The sequence below is a fragment of the Salmo salar genome, chromosome 05 (assembly GCF_965601325.2).
Source record: "Salmo salar chromosome 05, fSalSal1, whole genome shotgun sequence".
NCBI lineage: Eukaryota > Metazoa > Chordata > Actinopteri > Salmoniformes > Salmonidae > Salmo > Salmo salar.
In genome coordinates, this window is record NC_138295.1 from 22,166,492 (window position 1) to 22,187,032 (window position 20,541).

The window sequence follows — 20,541 nt, forward strand, 5'->3', positions numbered from 1 at the left end:
TGTGACCTGATTAGAAAAAATTTTAAAACATTTAAAAAGGTATCAATTTTAGATAAAACTATACTAAATATAATCACCTCACCAAATAACTGATTAAAAGACTATTTCGCAAAGAAGGTCTACAGTAGCCTCAACAGCACTCTGTAGGGTAGCACCATGGTGTAGACGGAGGACAGCTAGCTTCCGTCCTCCTCTGGGTACATTGACTTCAATACAAAACCTAGGAGGCTCATAGTTCTCACCACGTTCCATAGACTTACACATTAATTATGACAACTTCTGGAGGATGTCCTCCAGCCTATCAGAGCTCTTGCAGCATGAACTGACATGTTTTCCACCCAATCAAAGGATCAAAGAATTACTCTAGTACTGAAAGCATAAGCTATAGCTAGCGAGCACTGCAGTGTATAACATGTGGTGAGTAGTTGACTCAAAGAGAGAGAAAGACAATAGTGGAACAGTTTTGAAGAAATTAATTCCTTCCAAAATTAAGTAGATGAAAGAGAGAAATAGAGAGAGATTTCGTCATTCTTTTTCACTTTCAGTTTCAGTTACTTAGCTAGAAAATGCAGCTAGCTAGTTTAGCCTACTGAAACACCCTGCTTAAACAGAGGGATGCTATGTTAGCTAGCTGGCTATGACTTTCCAACACAACACTGGAACTCTTCCAAGTCAAGGTAAGCTTTTGGTATAACTAATTTATTGCCACCGGGGCCCGCCGGTATAACTGCTTACTGACTGTACAGTGACGTTACTGCATGATTGTAGCGGGTTTACTAACGCATTAGTTCTATTAGCTATGCTGACTATGACGTTACTTTAGCTAATATGCTGACAACGATGTCGGCTGTGCGCAGTGGTTTGGCTTGGAAAGTTTATTTTGCCTGGTCACATACAGCTGATGTGTTTGTTGAATTCCACAAGCAAATGGAAGAGGTGAGAGGAAGAGAGATGCGAGAAGGAATACAACGTGGCTGCTATGAAAGTAAACTGTGTTTACGCGTGATCAGGGGTATTCATTCCGCCGATTCTGTTGAAAAACTTTTCTTAAACGGAAGCAAATGGAAGAAAAGGTGGATAAACATACCTGAATTTGTCCAAAATAAACCTGTTTGCAACTGTTGGACTAATGATTACACCCTATATCAGCTAGATGCAGGCAAGAGTGTGCAAGGCGATATTGAATGTCACTGTCTATCTACCTACGTTGTAAACTTTCATTCATAAGTTGTAGCAACCTCATGATGGGTATAGGTCAAATTTAAGTAACATGTAGTAGCCTTAACCTATCGCTGTTGCATTGAACTGGGTGAATGGAATAGGAATGAGAGTCATACAATATGCTGTAATAGAAATAAGGCCTTGCTCATGAAAACAAAATCGTCCTCCCTCACCTTAAACGTATGACTGCATTATACCGTTTTACCTTGTTAGATTACCAGATCAGGAAAAACTACAGGCCCCAGATTTAATTTTTTTGCAACACCACTGTGGTGTCACGTCTGCTCAGGAACCACATTAATATGATATAGCAGCCTGCAAAAAAAGTTAACCTGGAATGATATGATGAATACACCGTATTTCAGGATATGGTTGTTCACTTTTACACATCGTGTAACCCCCTACTGTTATTCTCTAAGCTGTTTGAGATGCATGTAAATCATGTTTACCCTCTGACAAAACAAATCACATCATTGTGTCATCAAACTAACATTTTTATCAAAATGCACTTCACCAAACATCTTCAAATAACGACACAAACAGCATGTACGCAGCAAAAAATTACATCAAATGATTGGCTGGTCAAGTAACGGCAGCAGCGTTGGGCCAGCAACCGCAAGTTCCATGGTTTGAATACCCGAGCTGACAAGGTGAAAACATCTGTCAATGTGCCATTGAGCAATGCACTTAACCCTAACTTTCTCCAGGGGCACTGCACTACTATGGTGTATATGATGATAAAACATATATTTTTTTACACAGTAAGACATCAAGTATGGATGATATCAAGTAAAATAAGAAAATATACAAAAACATACAAACAAACAATCCCAACAATCCTCAAATGAACTAACCACAACAGGAAGGCACTGTGTTATAATAATTTGGTGGGCGCTTATATTTGTTCTATTCCACACATGTACAAGTGCGTTTTAATACACGTGTGAATTGGAAATGTGTTTTTTGCATACACCCTCGGAGGGTGGGATCATAGCTAGGGTCTGCCATTATCAACAGCGAACCTGGTGCAATTAGGGTTAACTTCTTTGGGATAGGGGGCAGTATTTTCACGGCCGGATAAAAAACGTACCCGATTTAATCTGGTTACTACTCCTGCCCAGAAACTAGAATATGCATATAATTAGTAGATTTGGATAGAAAACACTCTAAAGTTTCTAAAACTGTTTGAATGGTGTCTGTGAGTATAACAGAACTCATATGGCAGGCCAAACCTGAGAAGATTCCATACAGGAAGTGCCCTTTCTAACAATTTGTTGTCCTTCTGTTGCATCTCTATCAAAAATACAGCATCTCTGCTGTAACGTGACACTTTCGAAGGCTTCCATTGGCTCTCTAAATCCGCCAGAAAGTGGAATGGGGTGTCTGCTGTCTCTGGGCAAAGTACAGCAGCTCTGTTTGTGAGTGGTCAGCCTGGGGACAGTGAGACTGGAGATGTGCTGTCACGAGACTTCTCCATTTTTTTTCTTTCAGCCTTTGAATGAATACAACATTGCCCGGTTGGAATATTATCGCTATTTTACGAGAAAAATAGCATAAACATTTATTTTAAACAGCGTTTGACATGCTTCTAAGTACGGTAATGGAATATTTTTAATTTTTTTGTCACGAAATGTGCTCACGCGTCACCCTTCGGATAGTGACCTGCACGCACAAACAAAACGGAGGTATTTGGATATAACTATGGATTATTTGGAACCAAAACAACATTTGTTGTTGAAGTAGAAGTCCTGGGAGTGCATTCTGATGAAGAACAGCAAAGGTAATCCAATTTTTCTAATAGTAGTTCTGAGTTTAGTGAGCCCCAAACTTGGTGGGTGTCAAATTAGCTAGCCTGTGATGGCCGAGCTATGTACTCAGAATATTGCAAAATGTGCTTTCGCTGAAAAGCTATTTTAAAATCGGACATAGCGATTGCATAAAGGAGTTCTGTATCTATAATTCTTAAAATAATTATGTATTTTGTGAACGTTTATCGTGAGTAATTTAGTAAATTCACCGGAAGTTTTCGGTGGGTATGCTAGTTCTGAACATCACATGCTAATGTAAAAAGCGTTTTTTTTTAATATAAATATGAACTTGATTGAACAAAACATGCATGTATTGTATAACATAATGTCCTAGGAGTATCATCTGATGAAGATCATCAAAGGTTAGTGCTGCATTTAGCTGTGGTTTGGGTTTATGTGACATATATACTTGGTTGGAAAATGGCTGTGTGATTATTTGTGTCTATGTACTCTCCTAACATAATCTAATGTTTTGCTTTCGTTGTAAAGCCTTTTTGAAATCGGACAATGTGGTTAGATTAACGAGAGTCTTATCTTTAAAATGGTGTTAAATAGTTGATTGTTTGAGAAAATTGAATTGTCGTATTTTAGTTGGTTTTGTATTTCGCGCCGTGCGATGCCATTGGCTGTTGGCTAGGGGTTCCACAGGCGGAACGGGGTTCCGCTAGCGGAACGTCTGTCCCCAACAGGTTAAGTGCCTTGCTCAAGAACACATCAACAGATTTTTCACCTTGTCAGCTCGGGATTCGACTAGAGACCTTTAGGTTACAGGCCCAACGTTCTAACCTAGGCTACCTACCACCCCTACCACGTGAAGGTATACTCATAAAAACGCTATTACCCCTGCCAACTGCTGGAGGTCCATTATGTTTACCAGGGTCGTGTTCATTAGGTACTAAACAGAAAAATGCAGACAGTAGCGGGGAGAGACTACCTAGACGTGGGCATAAGAAATGCTAATTGTTGGGCCTTGATTATTCTTTGAGTTCAAACAAAGAGCACTGAATACTAAATTAAAACTGAATACACATTGATTGAGAATTTTCAGTTGGTTCACATGGAAAACAAACAACAACCACCTGATAGCTCCTGAAGTCATCTGGTATGACGATGCCCATACAGAAAGTATGGTAATATATACAATCTATTTATAGAATTGCTCAAACACGGAACAAAAGAGAGAGAAGAGAAAGGCAGAAAGAAGTGGAAAGTGTTCAGCAGACCCTGATATCCTCCCTGGGGCACGTTCAGCAGGCCACAACATTTAGGAACTTTCCGATAGAAATGTACCACATAGAACAAACATGCCTCTCCGAACACGTTGACCGAGGAATCATGTTGGCTATTCATGGCATTTCTATTTGCAACTTTCAACAACGTTTGGCAACTGAACGTGGTCATGGGTAGTAGTCTTGGTTGATTGACAGCAGAGTTAACCAGTTAGAGGCTCTGAGAACGGTTCAGCAAATCCCCTGGCACCTTTGGACTGATACTCCTCTGGGACTCCCAGTGTTTTATCTCATGAGGTGTTGCAGAGTCGGGCACAGAGCAGAGCAGTGTGGTGTTGGAGGTGTTATAGAGGTCTCTGTCACCCTGGAGACGAGTCATCCTCTCTGTCACGTACACAGAGGCTGTATCCTTAGTGTCCTCATAATGCAGCCTAATGCTGTTTCTTCTGTGTCCCTGTGATATCCGCTGTGTCTTTGTAATGCTCTATTTGGTCTTGATTCCCTCGAAACCACAGAACTTCCAGCGTTTCTCCAGGCTGGCGCCCACCCCTGTCAGCTCCTGTCTGAAGGTACAGGGCAGCCGACCCAGTAGAGCCCCCACCTGTCCTGTGTTTATCTGAAACACACATACACACACTATAAATACACAGATTTGATACATACACAGGCACACATCCACAGATACAATCACAATACAAACGTTACACACAGATTTGATACACACTCCTACAAACTCAGAGCCCCACATCTCAGAAGAACTGATCTGAGTGACAAACGCCAACACCAACACAATACTCATCACAAGATGAATGCATACAAGGCCCTCCCCCGCCCTCCTTTTGGCAAATCTGACCATGACCCCATCTTGTTGCTCCCCTCGTATAGGCAGAAACTAAAACAGGAAGCGCCTGTGATATCTATTGCTGGTCTGACCAATAGGATTCCACGCTTCAAGATTGCTTCGATCACATGGACTGGGATATGTTCCGGGTTGCCTCAGATAATATGGACTGGGATATGTTCCGGGTTGCCTCAGATAATAACATTGACGTACAGTATACACTGACTCGGTGAGTGAGTTTATAAGGAAGTGTATAGGAGATGGTGTACCCACTGTGACTATTAACACCTTCCCTAACCAGAAACCATGGATTGATGGCATCATTCGCGCAAAACTGAAAACACATACCATCGCATTTAATCATGGCAAGGCGACTGGAAATATGGCCGAATATAAACAGTGTAGTTATTCCCTCTGTAAGGCAATCAATCAAGCAAAGTGTCAGTATAGAGACAAAGTGGAGTCGCAATTCAACGGCTCAAACACGAGACGTATGTGGCAGGGTCTACAGACAATCTCAGATTACAAAAAGAAAACCAGCCCGTCGCGGACATCAAGGTCTTGCTGCCAGAGAAATTAAACAACTTCTTTGTGCGCTTTGAGGACAATACAGTGCCACTGACGTGGCCCGCTACCAAAGACTGTAGTCTCTCCTTCTCCGTGGCCGACGTGAGTAAAACATTTAAACGTGTTAACCCTCGCAAGGCTGCCAGCCCAGACGGCATCTCTAGCCTTGTCCTCAGAGCATGCGTAGACCAGCAGGCTGGTGTGTTTACGGACATATTAAATCAATCCCTATCCCAGTCTACTGTCCCCACATGCTTCAAGATGGGCACCATTGTTCCTGTTCCCAAGATAGCTAAGGTAACTGAACTAAATGTCTATCGCCCCGTAGCCCTCACTTCTGTCATCATGAAGTGTTTTGAGAGACTAGTCAAGTATCATACCACCTCCACCCTACCTGTCAGCCTAGACCCACTTCAATTTGCTTACCGCCCCAATAGGTCCACAGACGATGCAATCACCATCACACTGCACATTGCCCTATCCCATCTGGACAAGAGGAATACCTATGTAAGAATGCTGTTCATTGACTACAGCTCAGCATTCAACACCATAGTACCCTCCAAACTCATCATTAAGCTAGAGACCCTGGGTCTTGACCCCGCCCTGTGCAACTGGGGCCTGGACTTCCTGACGGGCCGCCCCAAGGTGGTGAAGGTAGGAAACAACATCTCGACTCTGCTGATCCTCAACACTGGGGTCCCACAAGGGTGCGTTTTCAGCCCCATTCTGTACTCCCTGTTCACCCACGACTGCGTGGCCATGGACACCTCATACTCAAACATGAAATTTGCAGATGACACTACAGTGGTAGGCTTTATTACCAACAACAACGAAACAGCCTACAGGGAGGAGGTGAGGGCCCTCAGAGTGTGGTGTCAGGAAAATAACCTCTCACTCAATGTCAGCAAAACAAAAGAGATGATCGTGGACTTCAGGAAACAGCAAAGGGAGCACCCCCCACCCCCCCCCCCCATCCACATTGACGGGACAGCAGTGGCGGTGGAACATTTAAGTTCCTCGGTGTACATATCACAGACAAACTGAAATGGTCCACGCACACAGACAGTGTGGTGAAGAAGGTGCAACTACGCTTCTTCAACCTCAGGAGGCTGAAAGAATTTAGCTTGTCACCAAAAACCCTCACTAGCTTTTACAGGTGCACAATTGAGAGCATGCTGTCAGGCTGTATCACCGACTGGTATGGGAACTGCACCGCCCACAACTGCAAGGCTCTCCAGAGGGTGGTGCGGTCTGCACAACGCATCACATGGGGCAAACTACCTGCCCTCCAGGACACCTACAACACCCAATGTCACAGGAAGGCAAAAACGATCATCAGGGACAATAACCACCCGAGCCACTGCATGTTCACCCTGCTTCTGTCCAGAAGGTGAGGTCAGTACAGGTGCATCAAAGCTGGGACAAAGAGACTGAAAATTAGCTTCTATCTCAAGGTCATTAGATTGTTAAACAGCCACCACTAGCACAGAGAGGCGGCTGCCTACCTACAGACTTTATATCATTGGCCACTTTAATAAATGGAACACTAGTCACTTTAATAATGCCACTTTAAGAATGTTTACATATCTCCCATTACTCATCTCATATGTATATAATGTATACTGTATCCTTCACTATCTATTGCATCTTAGCCGCTCTGTCACTGCTCATCCAATTATTTTATACTTATATATTCTTATCCCATTCCTTTACTAGATTGTGTGTATAAGATTTTGTTGTGGAATTTGTTAGATATTAGGTTTTGTTGTGGAATTGTTAGATATTACCTGTTAGATACTGCTGCACTGTCGGATCTAGAAACATTTCAGAAGCATTTCGCTACACTCGCGATAACATCTGGTAACCATGTGTATGTGACCAATAACATTTGATTTGATAAACCCACACCTACAGTTGAAGTTGGAAGTTTACATAGACTTAGGTTGGAGTCATTAAAACTTGTTTTTCAACCACTCCACACATTTCTTGTTAAAAAACTATAGTTTGGCAAGTCGGTTAGGACATCTACTTTGTGCATGACACAAGTAATTTTTCCAACAATTGTTTACTGACAGATTATTTCACTTATAATTCACTGTATCACAATTCCAGTGGGTCAGACGTTTACTCCACACTAAGTTGACTGTGCCTTTAAACAGCTTGGAAAATTCCAGAAAATTACGTCATTGCTTTAGAAGCTTCTGATAGGCTAATTGACATCATTTGAGTCAATTGGAGGCATACCTGTGGATGTATTTCAAGGCCTGCCTTCAAACTCAGTGCCTCTTTGCTTGACATCATGGGAAAATCAAGAGAAATCAGCCAAGACCTCAGAGAAAAAAGTCTGTGGACTTGGTGAATTTCAAAATGCCTGAAGGTACCACGTTCATCTGTACAAACAATAGTATGCAAGTAAAACACCATGGGACCACGCAGCCGTCATACCGCTCAGGAAGGAGATGCATTCTGTCTCTTAGAGATGAATGGACTTTGGTGCGAAAAGTGCAAATCAATCCCAGAACAACAGCAAAGGACATTGTGAAGATGCTGGAGGAAACTGGTACAAAAGTATCTATATCCACAGTAAAACGAGTCCTATATCGACATACCTGAAAGGCCGCTCAGCAAGGAAGAAGCCACTGCTCCAAAACCGCCATAAAAAAGCCAGACTATGGTTTGCAACTGCACATAGGGACAAAGATCGTACTTTTTGGAGAAATGTCCTCTGGTCTGATGAAACAAAAATAGAACTGTTTGGCCATAATGACCATCGTTATGTTTGGAGGAAAAAGGGGGATGCTTGCAAGCCGAAGAACACCATCCCAACCGTGAAGCACGGGGGTGGCAGCATCATGTTGTGGGGGTGCTTTGCTGCAGGAGGGACTGGTGCACTTCACAAAATAGATGGCATCATGAGGAAAAAATTACGTGGATATATTGAAGCAACATCTCAAGACATCAGTCAGGAAGTTAAAGCTTGGTCGCAAATGAATCTCGCCGCCATTGGACTCTGGAGCCGTGGAAACGCATTCTCTGGAGTGATGAATCACACTTCACCATCTGACAGTCCGACGGACTAATCTAGATTTGGGGGAAGCTAGGAGAATGCTAACTGCCGAATGCATAGGGCCAACTGTAAAGTTGTTGGAGGAGATTTAATGATCTGGGGCTGTTTTTCATAGTTAGGGCTAGGCCCCTTAGTCCAGTGAAGGGAAATCTTAACGCTACAGCATACAATGACATTCAAGATAATTCTGGTTTTCCAAATTTGTGGCAGTTTGGGAAAGGTCTTGGGGAAGGTAGCGCTCTCCTGTTTGGGGAAGGTCCGTTCCTGTTTTAGCATGCCAATGCCCCCGTGCACAAAGCAAGGTCCATACAGAAATGGTTTGTCGAGATCGGTGTGGAAGAACTTGACTGGCCTGCACAGAGCCCTGACCTCAACCCCATCGAACACCTTTGGGATGAATTGGAACGATGACTGCGAGCCAGGCCTAATCAACCAACGTCAGTGTCTGACCTCACAAATGCTCTCGTGGCTGAATCAAATAAAGTTCCCGCAGCAATGTTCCAACATCTAGTGGAAAGCCTTCCCAGAACAGCAGAGGCTGTTATAACAGCAAAATGAGGACCAACTCCATAATAATGCCCATGATTTTGGAATGAGATGTTCGACGAGCAGGTATTCACATACTTTTGGTAAAGTAGTGTATAAGAGTGCCTCCTCATGGAGGTGGCAGTAAGAGGAGTCATGTCTGAGGGCTTCATCATGGAGGTAGCAGTAAGAGTAGTCATGTCTGAGGGCTTCCTCATGGAGGTAATAGTAAGAGTAGTCATGTCTGAGGGCCTCATCATTGGGGTAGCAGTAAGAGTGACCATATAGTATATCTGAAGGCCTCCTTGCAGAGGTGTCAGTGAGCGTAGTGGTCATATGTGGAGGAGAGAAAAGAACAGAATCAATCTGACAGTCGAGAGCAGAGGAGTGCTGAGAACCCAGAAAGGCCCCTGAGGAGCCCGACATGTGGAGACGGGTGTTTTAGCGAAGTGTCAGAATAAATAAAACCGCTCTGCTTCGTCAGTGAGAGACAGGAAGGATCCAGATGTAACAGGTCTCAGTGTCCAGGGAAATCACACTGAGACACAACCACAAGAGCACTGGGAGATAGAGATATCCTATATTCATGTCCATAGAACTGTAGCACTGGGAGATACAGAGAGATATCCTACATTCATGTCTATAGTACGGTAGCACTGGGAGATACAGAGAGATATCCTATATTCATTTCTACAGTACTGTAGCACTGGGAGATACAGATAGATATCCTATATTCATGTCTATAGTACTGTAGCACAGGGAGATACAGATGGATATCCTATGTTCATGTCTATAGTACTGTAGCTATGGGAGATACAGAGATAAACAATATATTCATGTCTATTGTACTGTAGCTATGAGAGATAGAGATACAGTTGAAGTCAGAAGTTTACATAGACAAGGGTTGGAGTAATTAAAACTAGTTTTTCAACCACTCCATAAATTTCTTGTTAAAAAACTATAGTTTTGGCAAGTCGGTTAGGACATCTACTTTGTGCATGACACAAGTAATTTTTCCAACAATTGTTTACAGACAGATTATTTCACTTATAATTCACTGTATCACAATTCCAGTGGGTCAGAAGTTACATTACACTAAGTTGACTGTGCCTTTAAACAGCTTGGAAAATTCCAGAAAATGATGACATGGCTTTAGAAGCTTCTGATAGGCTAATTGACATATTTTGAGTCAATTGGAGGTGTACCTGTGGATGTATTTCAAGGCCTACCTTCAAACTCAGTGCCTCTTTGCTTGACATCATGAGAAAATCAAGAGAAATCAGCCAAGACCTCCACAAGTCTGGTTCATCCTTGGGAGCAATTTCCAAATGCCTGAAGGTACCACGTTCATCTGTACAAACAATAGTACACAAGTATAAACACCATGGGACTACGCAGCTGTCATACCGCTCAGGAAGGAAATGGGTTCTGTCTCCTAGAGATGAACGTACTTTGGTGCGAAAAGTGCAAATCAATCCCAGAACAACAGCAAACGTCCTTGTGAAGATGCTGGAGGTAACAGGCACAAAAGTATCTATATCCACAGTAAAAGGAGTCCTATATTGACATACCTGAAAGGCCGCTCAGCAAGGAAGAAGCCACTGCTCCAAAACCGCCATAAAAAAGCCAGACTATGGTTTGCAACTGCACATAGGGACAAAGATCGTACTTTTTGGAGAAATGTCCTCTAGTCTGATGAAACAAAAATAGAACTGTTTTGCCATAATGACCATCGTTATGATTGGAGGAAAAAGGGGGAGGCTTGCAAGCTGAAGAACACCATCCCAACCGTGAAGCACGGGGGTAGCAGCATCATGTTGTGGGGGTGTTTTGCTGCAGGAGGGACTGGTGCACTTCACAAAATAGATGGCATCATGAGGAAAAAATGATGTGGATATATTGAAGCAACATCTCAAGACATCAGTCAGGAAGTTAAAGCTTGGTCGCAAATGGGACTTCCAAATGGAAAATTACCCCAAGCATACTTCCAGTTGTGGCAAAATGGTTTAAGGACAACAAAGTCAAGGTATTGGAGTGGCCATCACAAAACCCTGACCTCAATGCCTTAGAACATTTGTGGGCAGAACTGAGAAAGCCTGTGTGAGCAAGGAGGCCTACAAACCTGACTCAGTTACACCAGCTCTGTCAGGAGGAATGGGCCAAAATTCACCTAACTTATTGTGAGAAGCTTGTGGAAGGCTACCCGAAATGTTTGACCCAAGTTAAACAATTAAAAGGCAATGCTACCAAATACGAATTGAGTGTATGTAAACTTCTGACCCACTGGGAATGTGATGAAAGAAATCAAAGCTGAAATAAATCATTCTCTCTGCTATTATTCTGACATTTCACATTCTTAAAATAAAGTGGTGATCCTAACTGAGCTAAGATGAGGATTAAATGTCAAGAATTGTGAAAACTGAGTTAAATGTAAACCTCCGACTTCAACTGTATATCCTATATTCATGTATGTAGTACTGAAGCATTGGGAGATACAGAGAGATATCCTTTCCTTATGTCTACAGTACTGGAGCTATGGGAGATACAAGAAAATAGCATACACTGTATCTGGAGGGAGTGAGAGGAGAGGAAAGTTAATGGCTTAACATCAACCCCAACTCAAACCTGAAGCGGAGCCTGCATCAAGGGCCTGAAATTAGATGAGACAGCACAAGAAGACTTTGGCTGCACCATGGGATTCTGCTTGCACTAGGGGATTCAAGGCTGACTGCGCCAGGAGGCTCAAACTGCGCAGTGGGGCTCTGGCATACATCAGGCCCATATGTCAACCCAGTGGGGATGCTTAATCTGTGGCATTGTGTGTGTGTTGGAGCGAGGAGACAGGACAGCTCGCTCTGTGTGTGTGTGCGTGTGTGTGTGTGTGTGTGTGTGTGTGTGTGTGTGTGTGTGTGTGTGTGTGTGTGTGTATGTGTGTCAAATCAAATTCAAATCAAATTTTATTTGTCACATACACATGGTTAGCAGATGTTAATGCGAGTGTAGCGAAATGCTTGTGCTTATAGTTCCAACCATGCAGTAATATTGTCACTACTTCTGCCGAAGTCGATGCCCCTCCTTGTTCGGGTGGTGCTCGGCGATCGACGTCACCGGCCTTCTAGCCATCACTGATCCATTTTTCATTTTCCATTGGTTTTGTCTTGTTTTCCTACACACCTGTTTCCAATCCCAGTCATTACATGTTGTGTATTTAACCCTCTGTTTTCCCTCATGTCCTTGTCCGAGATTGTTTTGTTTGTTATTGATTTCGTGTATTTTTGTAATGGTGTGCGACGGGTATTTTTACCTATGTCATTTTTATGTACGTTGGTTTTGGAGTTCATGTTTCTTTATTATTTATTAAACAACTCCAGTTTTACCAAGTTTGTTTCTCCTGACTTCCTTGCCACCTACACACACGACGATGACAGAATCTCGGACCAAAATATGAAGCGCGTCCAGGAGAGTGAGGAGAAGCTTCACCATCTATGCGCCGCCATGGATCGCGTTGTCCAGAATATGGACCGCAGGGAGAGACAGGGAGTTTTTCCAGCGCCTCCACCAGCCCAACCGGGGTCTATCCTGAGCGCCCCTTCTCAACCTGAACTCGTTGGCATCTGTCTATCCATGCCTCAGGAGTACGACGGAAGTGCTGCCACCTGCCGAGGTTTCCTACTACAGTTAGAGCTTTTCCTGGCCACGGTCCACCCAGTTCCATCTGACCGTGAGAAGAGTTTCGCCCTCGTCTCGTGCCTCACCGGGAGAGCCCTGGAGTGGGCCAGCGCTGTGTGTGGAGGAGATGATGCGGCGTTGGACCATTATGAGGAGTTCACCTGCCGTTTTCAGGCAGTCTTTGACCATCCACCCGAGGGCAGAGCAGTGGGTGAGCGCCTCTACCATCTTAGGCAGGAGACGAGGAGTGTCCAGGATTTTGCCCTGGAGTTTAGGACCCTGGCAGCCGGTGCGGGATGGAATCACAGGGCCCTGATTACCGTTACCGTTGTAGTCTGCGTGAGGACGTCCGTCGGGAGCTGGCCTGCAGAGACACCACCCTCACCTTTGACCAGCTGGTGGATCTGTCCATCCGGCTGGACAACCTGCTGGCTGCCCGCGGACGTCCAGATTGGGGTCTGGTGGTTCCATCCTCCCGCACCCCCTCTCCTATACCCAGGGAATTGGGAGAGGGGGTGCACAGGGAGACCGGAGGGGGTTCCCGCTCGCGCACCATCTGTGGCCACAGAGGTCACACTGCTGGTTGGTGCCGGGTAGGTTCCTCTGGGAATCGAGGTAACAGGCAGGGCGCTCTGGCGCCACCCCAGGTGAGTAGGCACCATTCTCATCCAGAGCCCTCTGTTGCACTTATGTTTGTGTCTGTTACTTTACCTGATTTTTCCCCGCGTTCCCAGCATAAGGCGCTAGTAGATTCAGGCGCGGCTGGGAATTTCATTGATCAAGCTTTTGCTCATAGTTTAGGGATCCCCATTGTACCCGTGGATTTGCCTTTCCCCGTTCACACCTAAGATAGTCGACCATTAGGGTCAGGGTTAATCAGGGAGGCCACAGCTCCTTTGAGTATGGTGAAGCAGGGGCGGTCACAAGGAAAAAATGAGTATTTTCCTTATGGACACTCCTGCGTATCCCGTGGTGCTGGGTCTACCTTGGTTAATTTGTCATAACCCCACTTTTTCTTGGCCACAGAGGGCTCTCATGGGGTGGTCGCGAGAGTGCTCAGGTAGGTGTGTAGGGGTTTCCTTTGGTGCTACTATGGTGGAAAGTCCAGAATAGGTCTCCACCGTGCGCATTTCCCCCGAATATGCCGATTTGGCTCTCGTCTTCTGTAAAAAGAAGGTGACTCAATTACCACCCCATCAACAGGGGGATTGTGCGATAAATCTCATGGTAGACGCTGCACTACCCAGGAGTCACGTGTATCCCCTATCGCAAGCGGAGACGGTGGCTATGAAGACATATGTCTCCATATGTTTCACCCGTCTCCTCAAGTTTATTTTTTGTGAAGAAGAAGGATGGAGGTCTTCGCCAGCGCATTGATTATCGAGGTCTCAATAACATTACGGTCGGGTACAATTACCCGCTACCTCTGATCGCCACGGCGATTGAGTTAATGCACGGGGCACACTTCTTCACTAAACTGGATCTCAGGAGTGTGTACAACCTGGTGCGTATCCGAGATGGAGACGAGTGGAAGACAGCATTTAGTACCACCTCAGGGCATTATGAGTACCTTGTCATGCTGTACGGTTTGAAGAATGCTCCATCAGTCTTCCAATCTTTTGTAGATGACATTTTCAGGGACCTGCACGGGCAGGGTGTAGTGGTGTATATCGATGACATTCTGATCTACTCCTCTACACGCGCCGAGCATGTGTCCCTGGTGCGCAGAGTGCTTGGTCGCCTGTTGGAGCATGACCTGTATGTCAAGGCTGAGAAATGCCTGTTCTTTCAACAGTCCGTCTCCTTCTTAGGGTATCGCCTATCCACGTCAGGAGTGGAGATGGAGAGTGACCGCATTGCAGCTGTGCGTAATTGGCCGACTCCCACCACGGTAAAGGAGGTGCAGCGATTTTTAGGGTTTGCCAATTACTACCGGTGGTTTATCCGGGGTTTTGGTCAGGTAGCTGCTCCCATTACCTCACTGCTGAAGGGGGGTCCGGTGCGCTTGCAGTGGTCGACTGGGGCGGATAGGGCTTTTAGGAAACTGAAGACTCTCTTTACCTCGGTTCCTGTGTTGACTCATCCGGATCCGTCTTTGCAATTCACAGTGGAGGTGGACGCGTCTGAGGCTGGAATAGGAGCTGTGCTGTCTCAGCGCTTGGGTACGCCACCTAAGCTCTGCCCCTGTGCCTTCTTCTTTAAGAAGCTCAGCCCGGCAGAGCGAAACTATGATGTGGGGGATTGGGAGCTCTTGGCTGTTGTCAAGGCTTTGAAGGTGTGGAGACATTGGCTTGAGGGGGCTAAACACCCTTTTCTCATCTGGACTGACCACCACAATCTGGAGTACATCCGGGAAGCGAGGAGACTGAATCCTCACCAGGAAAGGTGGGCCATGTTTATTACCCGTTCTGTGTTTACCCTCTCTTACAAACCAGGTTCCCAGAACGTTAAGGCAGACGTACTGTCCTGGCTGTATGACACAGAGGAGCGGTCCATGGATCCCACTCCCATAATCCCAGCCTCTTGTTTGGTGGCACCGGTAGTATGGGAGCTGGACGCGGACATTGAGCGGGCGTCACGTGCAGAGCCCGTTCCCCCTCAGTGTCCAGCTGGGCATCTGTACATTCTGTCTGCTGTCATCGACCGATTGATCTACTGGGCTCACACGTTACCCTCCTCTGGTCATCCTGGGATTGGTCAGACGATGCGATGTCTTAGTGGGAGGTACTGGTGGCTGACCTTAGCTAAGGACGTGAGGGTTTATGTTTCCTCCTGCTCAGTGTGCGCCCAGTGCAAGGCTCCTAGACACCTACCTAGAGGTAAGTTACAACCCTTACTCGTTCCACAAAGGCCGTAGTCGCAATTGTCGGTGGATTTCATAACCGATCTTCCACCTTCACAAGGTAACACCACGATCCTGGTCGTTGTGGATCAGTTTTCTAAGTCCTGTCGTCTCCTCCCTTTGCCCGGTCTCCCTACGGCCCTACAAACTGCAGAGGCTCTGTTTACACACATCTTTCGGCACTACGGGATGCCTGAGGATATAGTGTCTGATTGGGGTCCCCAGTTCACGTCAAGGGTCTGGAAGGCGTTCATGGAGCGTCTGGGGGTCTCGGTCAGCCTTACCTTGGGTTTTCACCCTGAGAGTAACGGGCAGGTGGAGAGAGTTAACCAGGATGTGGGTAGGTTTCTGAGGTCTTATTGCCAGGACTGGCCGGGGGAGTGGGCGGCGTTCGTGCCCTGGGCAGAGATGGCTCAGAACTGGCTCTGCCACTCCTCCACTAACCTCTCTCATTTTCAGTGCGTGTTGGGGTATCAGCCGGTTCTGGCCCCTTGGCATCAGAGTCAGACCGAGGCTCCTGCGGTGGACCACTGGTTCCGGCGCGCGGAGGAGACCTGGGACGCCGCTCACGTCCACCTTCAGCGCGCCGTACGACGCCAGAAAGTTGGCACAGACCGTCACCGCAGTGAGGCCCCGGTGTTCGCACCAGGGGACAGGGTCTGGCTCTCGACCAGAAACCTGCCCCTCCGCCTGCCCTGCCGGATTCTGAGTCTGTGGGGCCGTTTAAAGTCCTGAGGAAAGTGAACGAGGTATGTTATGTTAAAGCTTCCCCCACATTCCCGCATTAACCCCTCGTTCCATGTGTCTCTCCTCAGGCCGGTGGTGGCTGGCCCGCTTCAGGAGGCTGAGGTGCGGGAGGTTCCTCCGCCCCCTCTGGACATTGAGGGGGCCCCGGCATACTCCGTTCGATCCATCCTAGATTCGAGACGTCGGACGAGGGGCCTTCAGTACCACGTGGACTGGGAGGGGTACGGTCCGGAGGAGAGATGCTGGGTTCCGGTGGAAGATGTGTTAGATCCTTCCCTGCTGCGAGAGTTCCATCGTCTCCATCCGGATCACCCTGCACCTCGTCCTCCGGGTCGTCCCTGAGGCCGGTGTCGACGCGCCACTGGCGCCGCACGTGGGGGGGGGTACTGTCACTACTTCTGCCAAAGTCGATGCCCCTCCTTGTTCAGGTGGTGCTCGGCGATCGACGTCACCGGTCTTCTAGCCATCACTGATCCATTTTTCATTTTCCATTGGTTTTGTCTTGTTTTCCTACACACCTGTTTCCAACCCCAGTCATTACATGTTGAGTATTTAACCCTCTGTTTTCCCTCATGTCCTTGTACGAGATTGTTTTGTTTGTTATTGATTTTGTGTATTTTTGTATTGGTGTGCGATGGGTATTTTTACCCAAGTTATTTTTATGTACGTTGGTTTTGGAGTTTGAGTTTGTTTATTATTTATTAAACAACTCCAGTTCTACCAAGTTGGTGAAAGGCCAAAAAGATCATCAAGGACAACAACCACCCGAGCCACTGCCTGTTCACCCCGCTATCATCCAGAAGGCGAGGGGTTAATGCGGGAATGTGGGGGAAGCTTGTGTGTGTGTGTGTGTGTGTGTGTGTGTGTGTGTGTGTGTGTGTGTGTGTGTGTGTGTGTGTGTGTGTGTGTGTGTGTGATTTGCAGCAAGGTGCCAGGATGCCTCTATTGCTCAGCTGGTTGTGTGTGATAATGTATTGTAAGGTTGTTTTCATACCTAGCCCTCATAAAAATAACCTATCTCAGGCCTCTTTAAAGTGAACTCTGGGGTAAAAAAAAGCAAAATAACTCAGTTCTCTTTGTATTTACACTGCCCTAGCCTTTGAATGCGGACCCAACTCTAACCTCATGACCAAAAACACACATTGCTCTAAATGTCATAACCCTCTGAAGTCTTCAGTGGTCTTCTGTGGACTGTGTCAATGTGCATTCCATAGGAAGTTCACCCCTATTGAGAAAACCAACACAATGTATGATTGTATTGGACATGTGAGGTATACACTTCTATGTTTCCATTCCGCTCTCTGGGTGATTCTGACTGTGTATCTCTCCTAGTTGGGCAGGAAATCAACCCTGATAACGTGCTCTTCAATCCGTTAGATATTAATGAAGCGAATTATCAATATAATGATTGTGTTGATCCAGATTCAAATTTCCTGAAATTTCCAAGAAATAAGTATCTCATCTCTATACTGTAGCAGTTTATCTAATTCCAAGCTTATTTTCTACCTTTCATTTGAACGTTCGCAGTCTTCCTAAAAATCATGACCACCTTGTTCATTATCTGTCTTTTCTCAGTCATGAGTTTTCCGTTGTTGTCCTTTCAGAAATATGGTTGACTGAAGAGACAACCATGCTTTATGACGTCTCTTTGTCTTTATAATGCTGTTCATCACTGTAAACCATCAAGTGGGAGGAGGAGTGTCCATTTTTGTTGATAAATTATTTGTTAGAGAGGACCTTTCACTTACATCTGATAACATTGATGTTGAATCTCTTCATATAAATTCCCTCCTGTATTTTTTTGGTGGAAAAAGTGGTAATTGGATGCATCCATTGACCCCCCCGATTCTGACATTGGCAGTTTCCTTGATATCCTTGCATCAACCTTGGATTTTATTAATAATGAAGATAAAAATGTGTTTTCTATTGGGTGATTACAACATCAATTTATTTAAAAGTGAGAACCACACACTGACCTTAGATTTTTTTGAATACTTTATACTCCAGCTATCTATATACTAGAGGTTGATCGATTAATCGGAATGGCCGATTTCAAGTTTTCACAACAATCGGTAATCAGCATTTTTGGACACTGATTATGGCCGATTACATTGCCCTCCACGAGGAGACTGTGTGGCAGGCTGACTACCTGTTACGCAAGTGCAGCAAGGAGCCAAGGTAAGTTGCTAGCTAGCATTAAACTTATCTTATAGAAAACAATCAATTTTAACATAGTTAACTAGTTAACTACACATGGTTGATGATATTAATAGTTTATCTAGCTTGTCCTGCGTTGCATATAATCGATGCGGTGCCTGTTAATTTATCATCGATTCACAGCCTACTTCACCAAACGGGTGATGATTTAACAAGCGCATTCACGAAAAAAGCACTGTCGTTGCACCACTGTTTATTTTTTTATTTTACCTTTATTTAACTAGGCAAGTCAGTTAAGAACAAATTCTTATTTTCAATGACGGCCTAGGAACAGTGGGTTAACTGCCTTGTTCAGGGGCAGAACGACAGATTTTTTTACCTTGTTCGCTCGGGGAATCGATCTTGCAAACTTTCAGTTACTAGTCCAACACTCTAACCACTAGGCTACCTGCCACCCCGTGGCAATATGTACCTAACCATAAAAATCAATGCCTTTCTTAAAATCAATACACAAGTATATATTTTTAAACCTGCATATTTAGTTAATATTGCCTGCTAACATGAATTTCTTTTAACTAGGGAAATTGTGTCACTTCTCTTGCGTTCTATGCAAGCAGAGTCAGTGTATATGCAGCGGTTTGGACTGCCTGGCTTGTTGCGAACTGTGTGAAGACCATTTCTTCCTAACAAAGACTGTAATTAATTTGCCAGAATTGTTCATAATTATGACATAACATTTAAGGTTGTACAATGTAACAGCAATATTTAGACTTAGGGATGGCACCCGTTAGATAAAATACGGAACGGTTCTGTATTTCACTGAAAGAATAAACGTTTTGTTTTCGAAATGATAGTTTCCGGATTTGACCGTATTAATGACCTAAGGCTTGTATTTCTGAGTGTTATTATATTATATTTAAGTCTATGATTTGATATTTGATAGAGCAGTCTGACTGAGCGGTGGTAGGCAGCAGCATGCTCGTAAGCATTCATTCAAACAGCACTTTCCTGCATTTGCCAGCAGCTCTTCGCTGTGCTTCAAGCATTGCTCTGTTTATGACTTCAAGCCTATCAACTCACGAGATTAGGCTGGCAATACTATAGTGCCTATAAGAACATCCAATAGTCAAAGGTATATGGAATACAAATGGTATAGAGAGAAATAGTCCTATAATTCCTATAATAACTACAACCTAAAACTTCTTACCTGGGAATACTGTCTCAGCCTCCAGTATTTATGCTGCAGTAGTTTATGTGTCGGGGGGCTAGGGTCAGTCTGTTACATCTGGAGTATTTCTCTTGTCTTATCCGGTGTCCTGTGTGTATTTAAATATGCTCTCTCTAATTCTCTCTTTCTCTCTTTCTCTCGGAGGACCTGAGCCCTAGGACCATGCCTCAGGACTACCTGGTATGATGACTCCTTGCTGTCCCCAGTCCACCTGGCCGTGCTGCTGCTCCAGTTTCAACTGTTCTGCCTGCGGCTATGGAACCCTGACCTGTTCACCGGACGTGCTTGTTGCACCCTCGACAACTACTATGATTATTATTATTTGACCATGCTGGTCATTTATGAACACTTTAACATTTTAACATTTTGACCATGTTCTGTTATAATATCCACCCTGCACAGCCAGAAGAGGACTGGCCACCCCTCATAGCCTGGTTCCTCTCTAGGTTTCTTCCTAGGTTTTTGGCCTTTCTAGGGAGTTTTTCCTAGGGAGTTTTTCCTAGCCACCGTGCTTCTTTCACATGCTTTGCTTGCTGTTTGGGGTTTTAGGCTGGGTTTCTGTACAGCACTTTGAGAATATCAGCTGATGTACGAAGGGCTATATAAAAATAAATTTGATTTGATTTGATTGAAGACTCAT

The 20,541-nt window shown here is 45.0% G+C and overlaps 1 protein-coding gene and 1 long non-coding RNA gene across 2 annotated transcripts in view; one reads left to right on the top strand and one right to left on the bottom strand.

Annotated features, from left to right (window-relative positions):
* Positions 1–474: 474 nt before the first annotated feature.
* On the top strand, positions 475–20,534 carry LOC145879501 (uncharacterized). Its single transcript, XR_014392294.1, has 2 exons — positions 475–677; positions 20,046–20,534. It is a non-coding gene; the product is annotated as an uncharacterized LOC145879501 (long non-coding RNA).
* Positions 1,656–20,541, bottom strand: part of LOC106604464 (ecto-NOX disulfide-thiol exchanger 2-like) — a 229,744-nt gene continuing 210,858 nt past the window's right edge. The window contains exon 14 of the mRNA XM_014199103.3: positions 1,656–4,874. Within this exon, the coding sequence (XP_014054578.3) occupies positions 4,743–4,874 (132 nt within the window). The 3' untranslated portion in view covers positions 1,656–4,742. The remainder of the gene's footprint in view (positions 4,875–20,541) is intronic.